The 23,340-nt window shown below is 44.2% G+C and overlaps 4 protein-coding genes and 2 long non-coding RNA genes across 7 annotated transcripts; 2 read left to right on the forward strand and 4 right to left on the reverse strand.

Moving 5' to 3' along the window:
- Nucleotides 1-125: 125 nt before the first annotated feature.
- Nucleotides 126-3,296, reverse strand: LOC101753403. The gene is made up of 7 exons (XM_004967657.4): nucleotides 2,681-3,296; nucleotides 2,402-2,455; nucleotides 2,099-2,308; nucleotides 1,078-1,190; nucleotides 885-982; nucleotides 622-746; nucleotides 126-535 (listed from the first exon to the last, which is right to left on the reverse strand). The coding sequence occupies exons 1-7, from the start codon at nucleotides 3,167-3,169 to the stop codon at nucleotides 383-385; spliced, it is 1,242 nt and encodes a 413-aa protein (XP_004967714.1). The 5' UTR covers nucleotides 3,170-3,296; the 3' UTR covers nucleotides 126-382.
- Nucleotides 3,297-4,993: 1,697 nt separating this feature from the next.
- Nucleotides 4,994-8,445, reverse strand: LOC101753815 (protein DELETION OF SUV3 SUPPRESSOR 1(I)). Its single transcript, XM_004967658.3, has 3 exons — nucleotides 8,286-8,445; nucleotides 8,095-8,206; nucleotides 4,994-5,343 (listed from the first exon to the last, which is right to left on the reverse strand). Exons 2-3 carry the CDS (start codon nucleotides 8,192-8,194, stop codon nucleotides 5,210-5,212), a joined length of 234 nt encoding a protein of 77 aa, XP_004967715.1. The 5' UTR covers nucleotides 8,195-8,206; nucleotides 8,286-8,445; the 3' UTR covers nucleotides 4,994-5,209.
- A 1,125-nt stretch (nucleotides 8,446-9,570) lies between these two features.
- LOC101754212 lies at nucleotides 9,571-11,793 on the reverse strand. Of its 2 annotated transcripts, XR_215145.2 has the most exons (3): nucleotides 11,396-11,793; nucleotides 10,960-11,112; nucleotides 9,571-10,253 (listed from the first exon to the last, which is right to left on the reverse strand). It is a non-coding gene; the product is annotated as an uncharacterized LOC101754212 (long non-coding RNA). The 2 variants fall into 2 exon arrangements; XR_002677930.1 differs by having other exon boundaries at nucleotides 9,571-11,112.
- Nucleotides 11,794-12,192: 399 nt separating this feature from the next.
- On the reverse strand, nucleotides 12,193-14,766 carry LOC111257227. Its single transcript, XR_002677632.1, has 5 exons — nucleotides 14,586-14,766; nucleotides 14,087-14,199; nucleotides 13,798-13,990; nucleotides 12,784-13,691; nucleotides 12,193-12,382 (listed from the first exon to the last, which is right to left on the reverse strand). It is a non-coding gene; the product is annotated as an uncharacterized LOC111257227 (long non-coding RNA).
- Nucleotides 14,767-15,414: 648 nt separating this feature from the next.
- Nucleotides 15,415-20,553, forward strand: LOC101754487 (G-type lectin S-receptor-like serine/threonine-protein kinase At2g19130). Its single transcript, XM_012846173.3, has one exon. It carries the CDS (start codon nucleotides 17,839-17,841, stop codon nucleotides 20,260-20,262), a length of 2,424 nt encoding a protein of 807 aa, XP_012701627.1. The 5' UTR covers nucleotides 15,415-17,838; the 3' UTR covers nucleotides 20,263-20,553.
- Nucleotides 20,554-21,972: 1,419 nt separating this feature from the next.
- LOC101754884 (ubiquitin-conjugating enzyme E2 20) lies at nucleotides 21,973-23,167 on the forward strand. The gene is made up of 3 exons (XM_004967660.3): nucleotides 21,973-22,534; nucleotides 22,655-22,714; nucleotides 22,820-23,167. Exons 1-3 carry the CDS (start codon nucleotides 22,090-22,092, stop codon nucleotides 22,861-22,863), a joined length of 549 nt encoding a protein of 182 aa, XP_004967717.1. The 5' UTR covers nucleotides 21,973-22,089; the 3' UTR covers nucleotides 22,864-23,167.
- The last annotated feature ends 173 nt before the right edge of the window (nucleotides 23,168-23,340 follow it).

Raw genomic sequence — 23,340 nt, forward strand, 5'->3', positions numbered from 1 at the left:
TTGCAGACGAGCCGTCAAACATCCACACGAAGTACGAGTGTGGTGTACAGTAAGCAAAAGAGAAAACATCCTGAAAATTTACGTTAGTGCCCTACGTATTCAAAAAGAACTTCTGAATTCTGATACCTCTGAAAATTACTTTTCATTGTTTGGTTGCAAATTGCTGATATGTGATATAAGTATTTGTGCTGTATCAAATCAATTTTAAAAAAAAGAATTATAAGAGTAGTCCCTGTAGAGTGACAACGTGTTCGATCATCCGTATCTACAAGTGGCTGACGATCCATCATATGTACATCATGGGCTCATGGCTGAACATGCTATACAGTATATACAATCTGTAGATATTTGCTTCAGATGCAACGATGGTCAGCTAGCTAAACTACCACGGCTCGGAGTTCTTGGTCCAGTAACTTGCTGCTGGTCTGCAGCTGCTCCAGCCATCCTCTGCTAAAATTAGAGTTATCCGTGCTCTGAGAGTATTTACAGCTTCATCCTCTAGTATCTCCAATCGGTTGCTCGGCGACTGCCCGACCTGAAAGGGGAAAGCAGGGAGGGCGTCAGTGACTTTTACATTTTCTGGATTCCTCCCATGACAGAGGTCATGCCTGAATGAGTTACCATGGCTGTTTGGTACGATGATAAGTAGTGTAGGCACTCTTCATAGTAGCCACAGTGGTACAGGAGCGCGGCGTAATCCCGCAGTTCATGCGGATCGTGTTGTAGTAGTATCAGCCGCTCACATGCTGAAACAAAAAAAAAGCAAGATATGAAACTGGTCAGGGACTGATAGAAACACAATGCAAAATACTGAACTTTATCTCAAATAAAGTAGTGGCGCAGAAATGATCCATGATACATCAAAAATTACAAAAATGCAGTACCTGCTAAAGCACGACGCATATCACCAAATCGAACATTAGTCCATACTCCACGCATCAATCTATGCTGAGCAGCTTTAGCTGCAGCCATCTCTACGGCGCTGTTAACCAAAATTGACATCAATCCAGGTCTGCAGCAGTATCTGTGTAAATATGGCAAAATAAGGAACTAAGCTGAGAAATTAAGAGAAAGTACCTTATATTTAAAGCACCAGGGCCATGGTGATTTGCAGTAACAGCATTCAGAAATAAACTACTAGACTGATTAGACTGGAATGGCCAAAATGTAGCTTTCAGAGTTCTCAAAATCTGCAAAAGGACTAATCAAAATAAGCCCCAATAAGGAATACAACAACCAACACTTTTCGCTGCCTGGTTATAACATCTTTGACAGAAGAAAAACATGCATGATGATTAAGAGAAAATACCAAATTTCTACTAAAAATAAGGAATCCATAAGGTTGCAAGGAAAATTTGTACAAATTGGATTCATAACTAAAGCTATTCAAATGTACGTTCAATCCATTAGGTTGAAACATAATAGTGTTGCATACTGATCCAATTCAGATTACAATACATCAGGTGGTACTTCCTGAATTGCCAATTCAAAATCACACATCATCCATGTATACTTTGGTATTAGTCATGACTTAGGAAGTTCAGGGTACAGAGGAGGGAGAAACAGAAGATCTGTTAGGAATAAGTTACTGACATTACAATGAATATAATGGATGAACAAACCACAAAAACTCACCACAGAAAGGGTGTTCGTTTTCTTTGTGTGATCTATTAGAAAAAGCTTGTACAGGCAAGAATGAAAAAAAAGAGAGTACAAAACCAAAAATTTCAGTTCAGACCTATCCACCAGTGTTGTGCAAATGAATCGTCATAGAGGCAGCAAAATTGTTTGAATTCATACATAGGAGAATATTGAATTGTTTGATACAATTCGAATCTCATCCTAAAAGATGAAAACTAAAAGCAGACAACATCTTTTCTGGTGAACATGAAGGGCAGAAGCAGGCAAAATTAGTGAAAAATTCCTGTTGTATGATAACAACCCAGAAATTCCACTATGGCATTTTGTATGCATATGGGGACTGCAACAAACGTCTTAGCTTTGACATTTGTTGCTCAAGATATGCATAGATGCTAAGCACGGAAAAATAAACTCAATGCACTTCAAAAATGAAGATTGAAGGTCGGAATAACCTCACCTCAACCAAAAGTGACTTTGAAGTCATAATGTGTTGCTGGTGACCCAACTTGCTTTTTTGTTTGTCATAGCCTCTAGGGAGGCTATCGAGATCAGTAGGAAAGAATATCTCTGCATCGAAATCCAGTAAGCCATAGATGCGTACAGTCTTCAGTATCTCTGAATATATCAATGCAAGCATTAGAGCAGATCCTGATCTGCATGTCAAGACCTGGGCATCGTACAACACAAAGAACGCTAGATGAGTCATAGAAAAAAAATACTATAACATCTATAAGGGAGGGGAAGTCAGAGCCTAGCATACCGAATGAAGATACATAGCCCGCACATCAGAGATTCCATTTGTTCTTCGAAAGCCCTGAATGGAAGATCCTAGTAAATTAGCACCAATACTTGTAGGCTCTGCATGTAGAACAGAAATTCGCTACAACACAATCTTATTTGAGAGACTGGGACCTATACTGCATGCTAAGATCAAACGACAGATGAAATGACTTCAAATTGCAGCTGTCCGTACGTAGGGATAGTGACCCCCAAATCGTGTAGCATGAGGATCGGAATAATTTCACAACGAATCGTATACCTTGTGCACGTAGAGGTAGCGGTCGAGGTAATCGAAGAAGACCTCGGGCGGCGCGTGGGAGGGCGGGAAGTTGCCGCCGGCGCAGAAGCCCGTGGAGAGGTCGTCGAGGCGCGCGATGAAGGCGTCGACGGGGAGCGGGACCGAGGAGTGGGAGACGAGCGAGTCGTCCTCGGCGGCGACGCAGAGCGCGGCGCGGGCGAGGTCGGCGCCGCGGCTGATGGCGATGCTGGTCCCGGCGTTCAACCGGGTGAGCCGCCCCACCTGCTCCGCGAACCCCTCCCGCGCCTCCCTGGCGTGCGCGGTCGCGACCCCCGCGGCGTCGAGGGAGTCGTGCAGCACCAGCCGCGGGGCCTCGCCGCCACCGCCGCCGCCGTCCTGCTCCTCGGCCGCCGCGCGGGGACGGACGGAGGAGCAGGGGCGCCTGCCGCCACGGCAGGGGCAGCGGCCGACAGCGGAGGAGGGGGGCGACCACGCCACCGCGGAGGTCATGTCTGCAGGGGTGAGTAAAGATTCGCGGGATCCGGTGGTGGCGTCGCGGCGGCGAGCTGAACAGCTGCGGCGTACGCATAAAAAGAGATCCCGTGCAGCTTGTGCAGCGTTGCTAGTTGCAGTAATTTAGACAGTTCTCCCTCCTTCCAAATTGTAGATTTTTAATATTTATATGCATCTAAATCTATATCTAGATTAAAAAGTCAAAACAATCTATAATTTGGAATAGAGAGGACATGCAGGTAAGTGAGACAACGACTTGGAAGGGCAGGTATGGAAGAGCCTCAGGGTGCGCTTGGTTAAGCTGTAGCTTTTGGAAAAGTAGCTGTGAACTGTAGGCTGTAGCGAGCGGACCTCACAAGTCATTCATAGTCCCCCTCAGCGCTTCTTCCTCTAGACTCTTCACTGCTCCACCCTACCTCCCCGCTCCTCCTCCTCCTCCCTCTCCATGACGTCACGATAGGTGGGTGCGGAGAGGGGTGTCGGCACCGCCAGCTGGGAGAGGATGAGGAGGGGGGCCACCGCCGCAGGTCGAGAGTGGAGGAAGGGCGCCGTCGCCGCGGGCCGGGAGGGGAGGAAGAGGGCCGCTACCGCCGGTCGGGAGAGGAGGAGGAGGGCCGCCGCCGTAGGCTGGGAGAGGAGGAGGAGGGGCGCCGCTGCTTGGGAGGAAGGAGGAGGGGTCCGAGCGCCGTGTCGGGGACAGGAGAGGAGGCATCGGGGAAGATCGAACGGGGTAGAAAGAAAAATAAAAATAAATCGGTACAACATAATCAATGGCAGGTGGGTAATTTTTGTGAAAAGTTGGAAGCCACGGCAAGTAAAACAGGAGTAAGAGAGCCAAAGCAGGTGAGAATTGTACATGTCAAAAGCTACTTTTTCCTGTAGCTTTGGGAAGCCAACCCTTTTAATTGGTTTTTGACTTTTTTTAATGCCACAACAGGTTGAAAGCTGAATTAAAGGGATCCTCAATTTTTTTTAAAACAAGTTGGTAAACATATGTAAATATTACATATGTAAAGATTGATAAAGTTTCTTCGCTGATTAAGGGTACGTCGCCTACCAAAAATAAGGCCGTTTGATTTTAAAATAGATTTAGAAAAATAGGAATACGACGTAAGTCCAAAATAAACTTCTACAGGGATCTGTGATGTTCTTCTTAACGAAGTGGTTACCAGGCAAGTTCTCGAGAAAAGGGAATTTCCGTTGTCAAGCTCAAGATTCTAAGCGCTGAGCTCAAGGATCTCATACGAGACACAGTTTTTAATTTCTGGTGTAGGCTACCGGCACAACGACAGCTCAAGGATCTTGGTGGCAGGCCATGCCCTGCCAAGCCACGCGCGCCCCCGCCGCAGTTGTGGCGCGAAAAAGCAGCACCGGTTAGACGAGCCACAGGTGCAGAAATTAATTAGATTTCGTGTGGCGCGCCAAGGATTCGATAGCAACCAAGCAATGACTATTTCTATGGCAATGACTATTTCTATGGCTGCGCCGCAAGTGAAGCGTGGCCAGGTATAGCGTGCAACCAAACACGCGCTTGTTTGGTTGTGGGCTGTGGCCTTCGCCCTCGTTTGGTTTCGGCCCTCAGCCCGGCAGCTGACGAGCTGGCAGTCGAAATCGACGGCCTGAATAAGTCGGCTGGTCCAGAGAGAAGCAAACAAAGCCTGAATAAGCTGCCTGATCCAGACAGGTAGATACAGGCAAGAAGCAAACAAGCCCCTAGTGCCTGGAGTAATCACCGCTTCTTCGTTGGCCACACCACGGTTAGAGAAAAAGACAAAAGAGATCGAAAATTGGCGAAGGACCTTGCGTTTCCGCTAGTGCACCTGAGCCAAGGAAGGCAGACCTGTCCATACGTGTCCATAAAATTTATTGTGCCATCATTCATATAGAAATTCAACGGTAATATGGAAAATACAGCCCGGGCATAAACTTTCTCGTAGCACTATTAAGCAAATTAGGTTACTCCCAGGAACTGTCCGAAGCACATTATGGCGCAGAAAGTAACGGCCACACAAGAGTAACATTTATACTAGAGATAATTCAGCTCTTCTGGGCGCTGGCGCCCTCCAGTTCTTTCCTCAGCTGCAGCGAGAAATCATCGTTAACATCATCGTCATCCCAGTCGTCCTCCCACTGTTGGACGGCTTCATTGCCTTCTTCCTTGTCGTCCCATTCTGCGTGATAGGAACATGTGAGTAACAAGCATTCAAACCACAAGGTCTAGTGGCTAGGGAATTCAGAAATTTTATGTGCAGCATAATATATATAGACTATCGATTCCTACATTTGTTTGCAAGGAAAAAGAAAAGATAAATGACCATGTTTTCAAGGCATAGATGAAAATAGTGCTTTGGCAAGCAATGAAAAGGCAAGCCTCTCATCTAATCCTACCATTATTCCCTGAGCAAAATCCTCCCAATCGAGTTACCATTGAGGTGAGCTCAGTTCATTACAGCTATTTGACGCATAAAAAATCATCCAATAGCATGAGTGGATCAAAACATATGTTCATTAGAAGCGAAGTAAGAATCTTATGATAACTAAAGCAGGCTATGTTGGGTTAGATTGATTTGGTGCATCGTTATTTATACACCCACTATTTTTTAGTTTTGTCGAGCAATGAGTAACAGTAAAGCTCATTTAACCAATTCTTTCTCTGCTCCTCACTACCAAGTGCCCTCCATCTAGTGTTTTCCACCTCCAACCATGCCATATAACCAGGTGTGGTTCATGATTACATGGTATCAGATCCTCTGATACACTCGCTGACTCACATCAATTCTATCTGTCTATCTATCTGTGCTGACCCTGGTTCCATTATTGTCTAGACATTGCTACAACAGAATTAGCGGCAACATGGATAGATGGTGGCAGAAGCCATGGAGGCATGGGTGATTGTCAAATCCGACCAAGTTGTCATAAACCAAGATCACAGCTGCAGTAACTACCATCTTCCACAGGATTAAGAGGCTACCCCTCCGTCCCGCAAAGAGTGTCCCTTTAGGTTTGTCCTAAGTCAAACTATTTTAAGTTTGACCAAGTTTACAATGAAGAGTATCAATATTTATAACACTAAATAGGTATGCTATGAAAATATACTTCATAACGAATCTAATGAAACTTGCTAGACATCAAAAGCATTGATATATTTTTATATAAACTTGGTCAAACATAAGATGGTTTGACTTAGGACAGGACTAAAGGGACACTCTTTGCGGGACGGAGGGAGTAGATGGCATGATCTGGAGGTAGAAAGCACTAGATGGCGGGGTTCTAGATAGGCAATAGACTCAGGGATACATCAGAAGGGAGCTTTGTTGATATTTTGCTGGCCAAAACTAATAACACATCGAAGCATAGCCATGCACATAACCAACCTAATACTAACCTGTACGGCTAATTTTAGTTCAACTAAACAATTGGACTAAGAGCAACTCCAGCAAGGTCCCTACACAGACCCTTACTCAAAAAGTAGGGGCAGAGAGCAAAAAATGTACTCCAGCAAGGTCCCTACTTGGGTCTCTACTCTAGAGAGGCCCTACTTTTCCCCCTGCAGCCCCTTCTCCCATAGGTGGAGAGAGAAGACCCCTACTCAGTAGTTGGCCATTTCCCCCGCGTGCCCTCTCAATAGTAAATAGCTCCCTTCTTTTGCTTTATTCAATCAAACAAAATAGGCATAGGGTTATTTCCAAACACCACCCCTCTTCCTATATCAGAATAGGCACTGCTATATAGAGTAGTTCAGTTTTACTTGGACCAGAATCTTTATGTTACGAATTATTTGACTGGGAACAGAAGGTGGAGTATTACAAAGTCCAAATTTCAAACACAAGCAATGCCAGCAAGCGCGTTCAAGTATGCACATCAACACAACCATACAGGTGCCACAAGGACAAAAAAAAAAGGTAACAGGAAGATCCAAGAAACGACATATTTACCCCTTAATTATCATCTCTATCAACACAGCCTATGGCATTGTTTCTTTGCAGTCTAAGTGATTAGCATACAGCAGTTAATGTTACTGAATATTTGAAACAACAAGGTTTAGCTCACTAGATATAAAGCTGGCATCTGACGATCATACTTGAATATGAATTACCAATATAGTATTTGGCTTACACTTCTCACATTAAACACAACAACAATGGTATTGATCTTCACTTCTGCTTGTCTTCAAAATTCAGGGTAGTCTATTCTAATTACATAATTGTGGAGGTACGCCAAGGACAAGCAAAGACGTTGCTGAAAACAGAGTTCCCAGGGTGGCTCAACATGTAGCCAAATCATCATTTTAAATGACTCAATCGTTTCAAACAGAAAGTTGCAATGCAGCACAATGCCCCATTTGTAGTAAGCAATTCAAGCACTTAACAACACTAATTTTAGAAGGAAAAAGTCTATTTTGCAAAAACATCTTTTAAATTTTTCAGAAGGAATAAGTCTATTTTGCAAAAAACATCTTTTACATTAGACTTATTTCATTTTAGAACAACATTTACTGTATATTGCCAAAGTAAATGGGACAATATACAAGGGGGAAATCTTTTAAGATGGGAGTTATATGCACCAGGCCACTTACAGACTAGACACCACAAAAAGAAAATTGAATTACTTCAGAAGCACTAGCCCAGTCCAAGCAAATCCAGGCACCAAATTAAGAGCATATACCCTTTTTTTTTGCTGGGGAACAGCATATGTGGTTACGCAATGACAGATAGGTCTGAGATTATTGAGATTCCAAATAAAAACAACTAAACCCCTTCTAAATTTCCCCTAATCCCGCTAAAATCCCTCCCCTAACAAATCGGAAGAGATGAACAAGATGCTAGCAGCAGCCGAGCAGAGCATGGAATTCCATCTAATCAATCAACTAAACCTTATTTCTCCGAATCAAAGGAAACACGGTAACGGAAGCGAGGGCGCACCTTGGTCGATCTCGAACTCCTCGAACTCGTCGTCGTCCTCGAGGAGGTCCATCTTGGCGGCCTCCGCCTTCGCGTCCGCCGGCGCCGGTGCCGTCGCCATCAACGCTGCGATCTGCGACGCGGCCGAGTGGATCAGAGGGGAGGGGATCAAGGCGGGGGAGGGGAGAGACGTGGGGGAGAGCGCCACCAACCTGATTCGCGTGCGGGGAGAGGAGGCGGAAACCCTAGCTGGACCTGGAGGCGGCTGTCCGTCGGGTGCGTCTTTGCGGGCTGCTGCCTTGGCGACTCGGTGCGGTCGGGGTTAAAGCGATGGGCGGTGGCGTCGAACTCGAACCGGCTTAGGAGTTGGAAACCAGAACGATCGAATCGATTAAATCCGATGTGTGATTTTTTCCCCCCACCCTTCCAGTTAGGATATTTTATATCCATGTGCTGTGATCAACATTTATATTAATTTTGTTTTTTCATGATAAAATTCTAAATTTATATAGACGCGATTACGTTACCCGCGTTTTAGTGCAGCTTAGCCTATAATCCTTTGCCTCAGGTATCGGACCATTCAAAGTTGGTACAATGATACCGTACGGATAACTACGTGATTCGTCTTCCTCTTGCATCCATCCCTTAGGCTCGAAGAATTGAGCAACGCCATCTTCTGCCCCGCACGATCGCCCGACAATTCCTCACGCGACCTTACCTGCCGGTGAGAGACATGAACGCCATTGTCACCAATTTAAGATCCCAAATTGATTTTTGTTTATCCCATCTCTTTCCCCCGTTCCATCCTTACCGACATACATTTTTCTTTAATTAACATGGAGAGGAGGATGAGCATCCAAATTCATAGAGCAGCCTTGCGCTGCCACCGTGTTCGATATTGACATCCAGCCATGGCAAGTTGTTGCCTCCAATATTTGTGGCATGTCGCCGTCTCCACGAGTTACATGGCCTACATAAGTTATGAGCTGGCACGACACCAGCAGTACTCCTGAGAGCCGACAATGGCGGCGGCGCCAGATCTCCTCTAACATGGTCATCGCAGCTTCCATTATTTATTTGCGTTTACAGTGTTGAACCAGTAATTTGCTCCATCCGTTACTATTAGCACTGCTTTTCATTTCCGTTTATGTTTGTGTTTACAGTGCCCAACCAAACAGCACCTTAAAATATGAAGGTATTATGAATGTACGAAACAAATCATTATGTCGATTTTTTAAATACTCTTGAATTGTTAATAGATGCCACAAGGCTCATATTCTCACTGGGAGTTGTGAATTGAGATGACTTCATTTTAATCGAGGCGTGTTTGATGGTCCATTAGGCGCTTTAATATTAAGCCACACTTTCATTCCTTGCATGCCATAATCCATGTGACTAAGTAAAGCGAATAAAGTGGTTCGTATTGGTTAATTAGCCACAAATTAGATGTTTAGTCAAAGAAACCAATTAGCCACAAATTAGATGTTTAGCCAAAGAAAATCAATGCCTGTGTGTTGCTATGGGCAAGAGGTACAGACTATTAACAAATCAATAGTGTCTACAACCATTTACCCGTGCCACGGGAGCCAAAAAATTGACGCAATAAAAGGAGCGGAAAAACTATATCGACCTAATAGTTATTTCGATGAGATATGGAAACTTCCGCACAACAATGTAACCTAATTAACTTCAGCAATTTTGTGTTGTCGTGCCTCTTTTGTCCATACTCCAGATCTCCAAGCCCTTCTCACGCCTATTATTTTTTTAATAGTGCTTTAATCAGGAACCTTGCACATTTTGACGCAACAGTTCCCACCTGCATGTCAGTATCCAACCCAAACTGGGCTTGCACCGTAATCAAATAAAGTAGAATTTGTAGTGCCTGCTTTCCAGTATATTGTTCAAGTTTCTTTTCACTGTGAAGGGGCAGTAATATGGCTTTGCATCTACCACTATTTTCCATTTAAGCAGTAGAACTTGATATACCTTGTATTAAACAGGACATCTAGACATTGTCTGATAAATATTACTTGTGATGGAGTTGGATAGGTCTTTGAACAGAGTGCGTTCACCAGATCGTGTTGCAGACTCCATTTGCAAAAATTAAATCTAAGGAGTGTATAAAAACCATTAGTAACAGATGGAAGCATTTTAAAGTCTCTTTTAGGATGGGAAAACACCTGAAAAAGGACACGATCACATGCTGTTAGGCATATGTGCATTCAGCCACCGAAGTGAAGAAAAAGACAAGATTTTGCTTATGAAGAACAATATGATGGCACTAAACTACAATAAACACAGATGTAGTATGCAGCCGCTAGTCCTAATGTCAGGTCACCAGATGCAGTATGCCAAGGTCAGCAAGTATAAAATCCTTCTCAATATCAAGTTTAAAAATTCAGTGAGAACTCCCTGGTTTCAAGTGCAAAGATACTATGTAAGAAAAAACAACAAAATTTAGAATAGACTATATCATACAAACTGGCTAGATTGAGTTCAAAGGGAGCCACAATGTTTATTACCCTAACTTGTAATATGTTTCGAACACAGCAACAAAAGTAGGCATTAGCAGGGAGGAAAATTATCATGAGAAACTGCATCCTGTCAAAGGTACTACACTGGAAACTAAAGGACTAATTCTGCCAGCTATGCTCCAACCAATCTAATAAGCAATACTGAGTTTGTTTGTCACTCTGTAACTACTGTTAACACCGAGAGGTGCCATTCTAGGCTGCAAAATAATCACTGATACACTCATCCTCCATCTAGAACCCCAAGAACCACACCATGCTAATAAACTCATCTTAAATAAAAAAACTCTGAATCTCTAAATTCACATCCTTGGAAGCAAAGTGAGATAGATCGACCTAAAACGAGTTGCCATACCTGAAGAGTAGAAACCTGAAACTAATTCTTGACTGCCGAATCATCATGGAGTCGCAACTATACCCATTTGGATTCCTCTTTTATAGTCCAATCATTTTCTCTAGCAACTGAATTTCTATTCTTCTTCCCCTTCCATCCGATTTTTGGTCAGCGCTGGGAAAAACATCCAGTCAGTCAAACAACGCACATTTGTTGGATTGAGTTCATCAAAGCTTGGTACAAAAACTATTCAGAAATTGCTCATAAGAAAATTATCCTACAAAGGAGTCACGTCGAAAACAAACATGCACAATTGATTTGACCACAGCCATGCTAAGTAGATGAGATGGATAATATCACTAACGCATCTGGATTGGATTGCAATTGTCTCCATAAATCGCATTTGGATATGACATACATCCGTGCAATGGAAAAAGAGAGAGAAAACAAGCCTTACCTGGACGTCGCCGGATCCGTTCAACCTGTGGCTGCGGCAGTTGGCACTCGATCAAGTACGCGCTCGTTGATGCTTTGGCACTCAGCAGGACAGCGACCCCGGCGCGGTAATCGAGAGGATTCGAGGCCGGCGGCGTGGGACTCGACGGCGCGCCGCACTACGGTGAAGACTGAAGACAGCCACCACGCCTGATGATGCCTGCGGTTTGCGATGAGGAGGATGTATATCTGAGTGGTGTGCCTCCGTGATTGGTGAGGTGATGGGAGCGGCAGAGAAGCACGATTTTCGGATGCAGGAAGTGATCGCACGGAGGGGAAGCGAAATCGCTCGCAACAAAGAAACGAAAGGTTGTGCGGATTCCTCGGAGGCGGAGGGGCGTTCCTTCGATCGGAGGGCTGATAGGCCTCCGTCGCCGCTTCTGCCGCGCACGGAGGGCTTAAAATCGACTCACCGCGGGACGATTAGCGCGGAGGGCGAAGAAGTACGACGTTTTTCCGTGCGTTACTACGGGTAATAAAATATTTACATTTACATTACAATATACGAACTACTAAATAAGACAATAGCAGCCTAAAAATAAGTATAAATATTAAAAAATATTTAATCTACGAAAATACTTAATAAATTAAACAAAGCTTGACACGTAATGTAATCCTGTAGAGATAAAAGCTTTTAACTCATGGCTTACTGTAAAATAATAGAGACAACACATAACATAACCCAAATAGCATACTCATAAATACAACATATAATATTTATAATAGTATGTTACAATAACAAGACAACATTTGCTCACAGTTTATAGTGTTCGATCCGGTCGGTGGATTTAAATCACAGACCAACAAACTGTTTCCAACACAATTTATCACATTACATGGCCTTTTCATTGCATTTTCTATTTACAAAATAAAGCTTACTCTTTTATCAAATAAATAATGGGATATGCCTGATCTCCAATGGGCTATTGAACTTCTCTCAATAGAACTTCTACAAGCAGACAGATTTAGGTTATCAGCTAAAGCTTCAAAATATTACCCAGATGTATCTCAATCTATCCATCCGAAATTCAATATTTAAATTGCGGTCCAAAGAAGGTGGAAAAGGGTCGGCTACAGTTAACAAGAAAATAGGATATTAGTCATAAACTGCTAAAGGAAATATAATCTCAGGGGTCTGAATTCATATTTCACTCATCTGCTACATAATCCACACATGGAAAAGGCAAGGCTTGCGTTTGTAAAGGGCTAACTATCCTTTTCTTGCAAAGATAACTCACACATGAAGCATGTATTGAGATGCTAAAAACAAGCAATTGATTCTACAATATGTTCATGTCTGCAAGGAAAAAAAACATCTGTAATCAAACTCAAGATTTCTCATACACGTACCTGTATATAAGATACTTGTTTTGACATTTGATCAATCACACCTAGGACAGACAAAGAGAACATTTCAAATTATATGTCAACAGCAAGCAACATGGATTCCGACCATGTGTGCATCTACAAAATTGATGACCAGCTTACCAGAAACAAAGTGTAAATGGATTCCGACCATGTGTGCATCTACAAAATTGGTCACCAGCTTACCAGAAACAAAGTGTAATGACCTAGCCAATGTTATTTAAGCTGAAACTAAAGAATAGGAAGGAGGTAATCTAGATTATAATGTTATAATAGAATCGTGTAAACAGACATTCTCCCGGTATTGTGGAAATCTTTCAAGTTTCTAGATTTTACTTTGACTTGGTGCATATAAAAATATCCACGGTTGCATGATTAGTAAACGTTATTTCTGGATGTCTAAAATACTAAGCATATTATTATAGTATATGTCTTAATCATAACATAGAAACATTTCATGTGTATACGTAGAATAAAAAATGAACACCCCATCGGGGTTTGTCCATTGCTAAATTTCATTTGACCAAAGCCACCAAACACAGGATAAGATACAAGCCTACAACCAATTAATCTTCCAAGTAGAACCTATAGAATCAACTCATATCCAATTCCACTTATACAAATCCTCTTCTGTCCCCTAAGAATATATAGCTGCAAAAGTTCATAAAAAAAAGTTAAACCAAATCCATCATGTGTGCACTGTAACTTCAAATTGTAAACTCATGGAATGACATGTTGCTCAAACTCAGCCTCTGATATGGAACTCTTGGTGATGAAAAACTGCTCAATGACTGGCTCAGTGCCTCAGTCTCAAGTGCAGATTCACCCAAGTCTGAGTTGTCAATTGGAACTGACCGCCACCCGAGTATAACATGTCCCAGAGATTCTGCAACCTGCATGGACAAAATTAATCAGAGAAATAACTCAGCATGAAAATCCTGCAACACAGTAATGCTTCTTCATACTTGCACTTGAGCAACATATAGCGGTCACCATCACCTGTGATCATTAAGCATTATGAGTTTCATCAGCGATTGTTTCACCTCGTGAAGGTCCTCGAATCACCATCACCGTACCTTTCAATATTTATCTTGACACATCTTCAGTTAACGCAAGACTTCAGACAGAGACCAATGATGTGTAGTTGCCTTCAGAGTTTCTGTGACTGAAAAAGTCTCAAAGCATGAATAGGCTTTGAGATGCAGAATTCAGAAATCAGAACACATTGCCAAGTGTGCAGAGTACAAAATCAGGTAAATCATTGAGCTTGACTAAAGAAGTTGTTTACCAATTCGGCTGTCAGCACTTTCTTTTGGCAGAGGTACGATAGCTTCTGAGTTATTCAGTATAACCACCATGACCAGTTGACCACCAATGGTTCTTAGTTGATGGTGCCTCTGTCTGCCAACAGGAGAAATGAAATCATGAAGTGATGTGCCGAATAATCATTCAAGAGAGCATATCTTTCATTTGTTCATGAAAAATTTCAAGCAAGCTGATAATCTGTTGGAATAGGAAAAGACACCAACTGTTGGAATAATATAACAGGAAGCTAATTGGAATGATATAACAGGAAGGAAATTGACGCACTATCCAAAGGTAATTGATACACATCGATTACATATACATACACAGATTTGCCTTGTAAAACACTACGAAACTTCCTTCACCCTCACCTGCGAGTATTTCAACCAAGGCAGCCACCGGAATGCAATGAAATATTTTCTCAATACAATCTAAAATTTTCAACATGGTGATGCAATTTGAGCGGAGGGAGGAGAGCTTACCAGTCAATCAAGGATAATGGCTAGCATCTCTAGAGGGGATTACTCATCAATTGTGAATACATCTGCCGATGCCAGCCTAACCTCTGCCTATGAACTACAATTGGGATGATTTTTACAGAGCAGCCAGTGAAAATGAGATCTTGGGGATGGAATGGAAAAATTTAGAAACCCTAAGATGAAAGCTACTAACCAGAGAGATCCCATCCTAAATCCATGACAAATCGACAATCTGCAACAACAAGAAGAGGGATTCATGATTCTTCACTGGCAACAAAGAATGAATGGAGGAACAGGGTACCTGCCCTTCGACGATGACGCTGCACAATCGCTGGCACACGGAACACCTCTTGTTGTGGTGAATGTAAAAGCGATAGACCGGTGGGAAAGGAGAACAAACACCGTTTTCTTCTTGTTTACTGTCTTACCTGCAAAAACTGATATACTAACCCTTCAGCCATAAACAATTGTATTTCTGCAGCTATCAGAAAGGGGTAAACATTTATACTAATAAAACTGATCATTGTGTGGGAAAATAGAAATATAGAACAGATAAAACTGGTACTACAAAGGTCAGCAAAAATATGGGCCTCATTCAGTTCAATTAAAAACAGTTTAGTATGAGCAGAATTGAATGCGAACAACCAAGATGTGTGTTGTTCACTATGTTTTCTTGGAACTTTTTCTTTGACTAAATTAGTTTTGTTAACATTGTTTTCTTGGAACTTAGATAGGAAGTTATGTATTGAGAAAAGAAAACATACAAATGAATTCAACTAAACAGCAATAGCAGCCCAAAAGAAACAGATAAACATAAATACCTGATAATGTTTTATGAAAGCCTCCCCCGATTGAAGAAGCCCTGGCCCTCCACGATTTCTTTCAATGTTGTTTTTGTCCTGATCTTTTTTTTTTTTTGCGAAACCTGCCTGATCTATTTGTTGAGAACCATTCATTTTCACTAATGAAGGTTGCTTGTCCCCACATGGAATGGCCAAGATTCTTCATGTTTTCTTTTTCTTTATGCATATTGCTCCTTTTACATCAAGTTTATATTGTTATGCAAACACTCTGGTCATGCCTCGTTCTAGCAGCTTATTTGCATGCTTGCTCTCCCATGGCCACTTAGTCGTGCTGAATGAATTTGTATCGATTTATGCTTTAAATAAAAGGATTGTGCACAAAGCACAGTTGGGCAATGGTGCGTGCAACTTTTAATTCAGCACCACAAAAGGAACAGGTAAATGGAATTGGCACACCGCAAGGTTTTAGAACATCTACCTTGAGCTGCAGCCTGCACATCATCACTCGTGGAATCCCTGATGTGGAGAACAAGCTTTGTGCTATAGTTCTGGTGGGCAGTATAGAAGTCCTCTAGAGCCAATGAAATGCTGGTAATTGCTATTTTGCCGACCAAGGACCCCAAGTCAAGGATAACTCCAACATGGACCTCATGTGCTCCTCCTCCAGAAGCATTTTGTGCTACACCAACGCCGGCTGATAGCAAGAGGAGCAGGATGACTCTGGTTGCTATCTCCATCTGGGGAGCTGCCAGGTTTGCAGAATCTACTTGCAACCCCGTATCAGTTACATAGACTGTTTTAGTAGTCTCTTTCCGAGGTCTTTCTGCTAGCACAATGAGCTTGTTTAGTTTGTCCAGTACAATGTTGCTTCGAGCTTACCAATCACTTGAATATTGAATGATGATGATGACCTAGATATTGAAAACTTTGTTGTCATCAATTTGACAACCTCTTAATTTTTTCTTTATTGCAAGTTGTCATATCTTTGTCGTTACACTTTTACTAATCAACTGATTATTGATAGTTGATCACATAAAAAGGAATGCAGTAGTTGACATTCATTGGCATGCCTTCAGTTTGGCTGGGTCTCACCACCAATTTTCCTTCTCAAAGTCAGTTGCTTCTAGTCCACGCAGTTTCTGTTGGCAAATTGTGATGGTTGACTTGACTGAGCAAAGTTATATGGTGTATGCTGTTTTGACTGGCATTTGATACTACTACCTCCATTCTTAAATATACAGTAATGTTTATAGCAAGTTAATTAGTTCAAAAATAAATTAAACTGGTTGTCCTAGACATCATGTATGAGCGGAGCTTCGGAGGGAGTATTTACTTTTGCGATCGCAGCGGTAGGTGCCATTTCACCTTGGCGAAGAGGTCCTCCACCTACAGAGTGACCTGGCCATTATAAATTCAGTTTTCTCTCTTGTTAGTTGGTGTAAGGTGCAATTTCCAGGCAAGGATGGTCCATTGCATAGAACAAGTAGACCCCTACCTACGAACATGGTATATGAGGCAAGTTATTTATCTCAACCTGCATATTCTTTTCCATCCATACCCCTTCTTCCTCCATATGCCTTTGGCTGAGTCTCTCTCCTCTCCTGTTTCTCTACCTCATTGCAGCCAACAGCAAGATGATAGTTAAAGGGTTAGAAAAATCTCAATAATGCACATGAGACATAGTTGAAGGGTAAAATTGAATCACTGATTTGATAAATTTTCATGTCAGGAAGGTTGTTGAGTGAAATCATACATGGTTATTGGCCAGATTACACATATCAATCCATTTTTCAGATTCCTACACATCCATACCAATCCATTTTTCAATTCGAATTTCGATAAATCAGCATGAACACATCCAGATCAATGTAACCGATCCATTTTCCATCCCTTTATCAAGAAAATCTACATGCGCACGAAAAAACGTCGCCTTTTCACTTTTTTCAAGTAGTAGACAGTAGAGATGTGCAAATGAGATTTTGGCCAGACCAGAGATCCACCTGGGAGTTAGCAAGGAACCTTCTTAAGGGTGGACTCGCCCTTAGCAGCCAGGAATCTGGAACATGGTCATGTTCCTGGAACATGCATGAAAACCTTTCATAAGTGTAGTACCACATTCCTTGTTCCTGGAACATGGCTGCTAACACTTTTTTTTGAAACCAAATGGCTGCTAACGCTTCATTATTACAGCAGAAACTGATGATCGAAGTTGTGATTAGAGACTATCAAACACAATGACCAAGTCGACAATGGCGTCTTCTATACATTCAATAAGGGACGCCCATAAAAATATCTAACACAATGAGCAATTGTCCATGGCTGATGCAATTATTTTCAGTTTCTTTATTTTAGGCTTCCAACTAATCATCATTCACTGCCAGCGACTTACTGATACAATAAGATGTGATAAAAGCACCCTTCTTCCAGGCTTCCAGCATAATCGCCTGCATTGAATGGTGAACCATAAACACAGCCAATCCAACATGCCCTCAACCTACATATTCATCCCAGTTTCCTTCTGCATCCTGATCATTGCCACATCCCTGTGCTCCGCGGCGGACACCATCTCGGCCGGTCAGACACTCGCCGGCCGTGGCGGGAAGCTCGTCTCCAAGAATGGCAAGTTCGCACTGGGATTCTTCCAAAGATCGACCGGCAGCCGCTCCAGTACCCCGAAATGGTACTTGGGCATATGGTTCAACACAGTCCCGAAGTTGACCCCAGCTTGGGTGGCCAACCGGGAGAACCCGCTCCTCGATGGAACCTCGTCGGAGCTCATCATCTCCGACGATGGCAACCTCGCCATCTTCAACCGACCCAACCGGTCAATTCTGTGGTCGAGCCAGGCGAACACCACAACGAACAACACCATCGCCGTGCTGCTCAACAGCAGAGACCTCGTCCTGTCCGACGCGTCGAACTCGACTACCATCTTCTGGAGGAGCTTCGACCACATGACCGACACTTTCCTCCCCGGTGCCAGGGTGAGCAGGAACAAGGTGACCGGGTGGACCCATGGCCTTGTCTCCAACAAGAACTCGCACGATCTGTCTCCGGGCATCTACTCTGGCCGCCCATCTCCTGAGTCTGCCAACTTCGAGCTGCTCCTTTCATGGAACTCTTCGGTTACATACTGGTCATCCGGGCAATGGGAGGGGCAGTACTTCAGCAACATGCCGGAGATGTCGGCTCGCTATTTGTTCTTCTCCGAGTTCGTTAGCAATGATCGGGAAGAGTACTACACATACTGGTTAAAAAACGAGACCATGGTCACAAGGTATGTGCTTGATGTAGACGGGCAAGCAAAGATGATGCTCTGGTCTGATGCTTCAGCGGAGTGGATATTCTTTTATCCAAAACCAGGGGCTCAGTGCGAGGCGTATGCTGTCTGCGGACCGTTTACGGTTTGCAGAGAGGATGTGCTCCCTTTCTGCAACTGTATGAAGGGTTTCTCCATCAGGTCACAGGAAGACTGGGAGCTAGGGGATCGAACAGGCGGATGCAACAGAAACATTCCCTTAAACTGTGCCAGCAGCAACTCAGGCATAAGTGGTGATCTGACAGACATGTTCTATGCCATGAGGAATGTTATATACCCTGATAATGCCAAACACATTGAAACTGGGAGTGCCGAGGAATGTGAAAAAAGTTGTCTTGGGGATTGCTCCTGCTACGCATATTCCTACTCTGGTACGTGCAGTGTTTGGAACTCTGAACTGCTTAATGTTGTGCAAAGGTATAATGGAAGTGCCAGCGAAGGAATTCTTTACCTTCGGCTTGCTGCCGAAGAGCTAAAAACTTCAAAACACAGGAGAGGAATGATAGTCCGGTTGGTGATTGCTGCAACCATCTTCGCCGCTTTGTCTCTGTTTGCAATTATTTGCATGTTTTTCAGGAGACGGAAAAGGCAGCATTCATCTATGGAACCAAGCAACATCAGAGGAGGAATCATGGCTTTTGGATACAAAGATTTGCAACATGCAACAAAAAACTTCTCAGAAAAATTAGGAGGTGGTAGTTTTGGATCTGTGTTTAAGGGTGTTTTACCTGACTCAACTGTCATTGCAGTTAAAAGACTTGATGGTGCTCGTCAAGGAGAGAAGGAATTCAGGGCAGAAGTGAGTTCGATAGGAATGATCCAGCATATTAACTTGGTCAAGTTAATTGGCTTTTGCTGCCAAGGAAGCAAAAGATTGCTTGTCTATGAGTATATGCCAAACCATTCTCTTGATGCCCATCTGTTTCAGAGCAGTGGCATGCCCTTGTGTTGGGGTACTCGGTACAAGATAGCACTTGGCGTTGCTAGAGGATTAGCCTATTTGCATGAGAATTGCCAAGACTGTATTATCCATTGCGACATTAAGCCGCAGAACATTCTTTTAGATGCTTCTTTTGTTCCTAAGATTGCAGATTTTGGGATGGCAAAGTTTGTTCGAAGAGATTTTAGCCGAGCCATAACAACAATGAGAGGAACTATAGGATATCTTGCTCCTGAATGGATAAGTGGCGTGGCTATCTCATCAAAAGTAGATGTTTACAGTTACGGAATGGTACTGTTAGAAATCATATTTGGAAGAAGAAACTCCGGAGAAGAATATAACAGCGATAGTACCTACTTGCCGGTACAAGTTGTAAATAAACTCCTTCAGGGGAATGTGCAGTGCTTGGTGGATGAAAGCATGCACGATGGCATCAATCTGGAAGAGGTTGAAAGGGCTTGCCGAGTTGCTTGTTGGTGTATTCAGGATCACGAGTCCCGCAGACTGACTATGGGAGAAGTAGTCCGGATTCTTGAGGGCCTGATTAAGGTCGATGTGCCTCCCATGCCAAAGGTTCTTGAAGCAATTTCAGGAGGCACAGATTCAACAATCGCATAGATGTGCGAGTTCTTGAACTACCCAAGTGATTTGCGGTTTTCAGGTGTGCTGTGGTGGACTGGTGGTGGTGGGTCGAGGATGGGGAGATGGTGCAGGACGTGGCGACGGCGAGCAGGTGCAGGCCGGGCGGTGTAGTGTGAAGAATGGCGAGGCGGCGGCGGCGGCGGTTCGAGAAAAAAAAAGGACGGGGGCGGCGAGATGACGGGGGAGCCAGCCTTCAGCTCGCGACCGGGCGACGGCGGCGGCGGCGAGATGAGGGGGGGCGAGGGGGGCTGGTGGCGCGATGGGGTTCCAGAAAAAAGAAAAGAAAAAAAAGGAACGGAGGGATGGCTCGGAGGGGTGGAGGGGAATCAGACGGAAGGAGATGGATCGGAGCGACGGCCACGGAGCCGAAGCGGAATGATGTACGAAAAAACGTCGCCTTTTCATTTTTTTAAGTAGTAGAGATGTAAGTAAGAAATTGTTGTGTAGTATTATTAGCTTTGGGCATGGACGAAATTTGGCTAGGTCCGGCCCTGAGCTTATGTGTTAAACTAATGCAATATATAACTTATATTTAAGCAGTCATATAAAGATAGGTTACTTCCAATAGATTTTTCATTCTCATGCCTTGACGCATAGAATTTTTTACCAACTATTGATTAGTCACAAATTAAGTACCATGCGGAGTCTATGAAATAACGACACTAAAATATGCATGTGAGGAAGAGTTTAAATATGACCTATTTCAAATGTGGGATTAATCTAACAGCATAAATCAAGAAACCAACACCCTCTCAAAAGAAATCAATTGCTTTTAAGATGGTCTTAGAAGGTGTTTGGATCTTTGGTCCGGATTAAAATTCATATCACATCGAATATTTGAGACTAATTAAGAGAACTAAACATGAGCTAATTATAAAACTAATTACACAGATGGAGGCTAATTCCTAAGACGAATCTATTAAACCTAATTAACCCATCATTAGCACATGTTTACTGTAGCACCACATTGTCAAATCATGAACTAATTAGTCTTAATAGTTTCATCTCGCAAATTAACCTCCATATGTACAATTGATTTTATAATTAGTTTATGTTTAATACTCTTAATTAGTATCTAAACATTCGATGGGATAGGAATTTTAGTAGCTCCTAAAGAACCAAACAGGACCTTTGCATGAGATTCTGGATGTGTTGATTTACCGTGCAATCTGTAAGAAAATCTGCATCAATGTATAATACAATATAGGTATGGATGATCTTGGATGATAGGGTTCAACCAATTTGTTTGATTCACTCCTACCAGTAGAATAATAAATTAAGTGGGTTAAGTGGGATGACTTCATCGTGAATGAATCGGTACAATTCACCTTAAAAAATCATTATTATTTTGAACCATTTAATCCCAGGTCTCCGATTCCGAGCCCTTGATCTGCCACGGGCCACGGCGGTGGTCAATCAGTCAGCCAGGTCACCACTCACCAGTCTTCCACCGCCCGCCGACCTGCCACACGGGCCCACGTCGTCAGCGACCAACCCGTGTGCGACTACGAACGCGTGCCCAGGCACCCGGCCCGAACTAGCCGTTGGAGCCAGGCCGGCGGCCGCGGCGAAAGCTGTCGCCGCCCGCAGCGCCCCCAACGGTCACCAGAGACTCGCATCGCATCCCCACCCAATCACATCTCGCCTTTAAATCCCGCGCCCCACCGCCGCCTCCTCCCCCACCCCCCTCCCTCTCTCTCCCCTCCGCTCCCTCCCCTCCCTCCGCGCCTCCACCGATCCGATCGCCGCCGCCGACCGAGCAAGTACAGAGAGAGAAAGCACCGGCTCAGCCGATCGCCAGCCATGGCCCGGGGAGAGAACCAGGAGTCGCAGACCGGCAACGTCCCCGCGGCTTCCGCGGCGGCGGGCCCGAAGCCGGCGTCATCGGCGGCCGGGAAGGGCGCGGAGGGCCAGTCGGTGGTGCGGCGGCTGCAGTCGGAGCTGATGGCGCTGATGATGGGCGGCGACCCCGGCGTGTCGGCGTTCCCTGATGGGGACAACATCTTCAACTGGGTGGGCACCATCGCCGGATCCGCGGGCACCGCCTACGAGGGCACCTCCTACCGCCTCGCGCTCGCCTTCACCGCCGAGTACCCCTACAAGCCCCCCAAGGTGCGGTTCGACACGCCCTGCTTCCACCCCAACGTCGACACCCACGGCAACATCTGCCTCGACATCCTCCAGGACAAGTGGTCCTCGGCCTACGACGTGCGCACCATCCTCCTCTCCATCCAGAGCCTCCTCGGAGGTAACGAATCGCAACCGATCTGCTAGATTCGTCACTTGGGCTGATCGACCGATCGATCTCGTTTGTGCTGTTCGTGTTCATGTTTCTGACTGATCGATTGGTGGGTTGCTTCTTGTGCAGAGCCGAACAACGACTCGCCACTCAACACGCAGGCGGCGGCGCTCTGGGCGAACCAGGAAGGTACTCGCAATTCGACATCTCCCTTCGCGTCTCGTCAATCATCACACGATTGCCCGATTTCTTGTTCTGAATCGTTTGCTTTTTGCTCGTTCTCGATTTCTTCAGAGTTCAGGAAGATGGTGGAGAAGCTCTACAAGCCCGCCGCGTAGAGGGAGGAGGAGGAAGGCGCCCGGCGATGTTGCCGGCTGCGGTTTCGCGGGTGGTAGCATGGAGAAGCTTCTGCAAGCAGTGATCTCGCTTGGACGATGAGGGATTAGATGCATTCTTTGGTCGGGTTCGATTTCCAGTCTGGTGGTGTAGTAGCAGGGGAGGATGTGAGTCGCCTCGAGCGCTTGGCGAGTCTGTAATTGTTCTCTGAGTTCTGGATGTTCAGTGGTAGTGATTCGTTTCACAGTACTTGTTATCGCCTCATGTTCTGAGATGGGAATGACACCTTGATTTGAGCGTGACCAATTCGATCTCGAAAATAGAAACCGCATCGGCGTCATCTCGAAAATGTTCAGAAACTGCACTGATGACCTCTGTTGCTCAACCGAAAATGTTCAGAAACTGCACCGATGAGGCGAGTCCGTGAAGTGTTACTCGGCTTATCAAGGTTCAACCGTTCAAGGAGTCTGTAAAGCCAA

This window comes from Setaria italica, chromosome V, assembly GCF_000263155.2.
Source record: "Setaria italica strain Yugu1 chromosome V, Setaria_italica_v2.0, whole genome shotgun sequence".
Taxonomy (NCBI): domain Eukaryota; kingdom Viridiplantae; phylum Streptophyta; class Magnoliopsida; order Poales; family Poaceae; genus Setaria; species Setaria italica.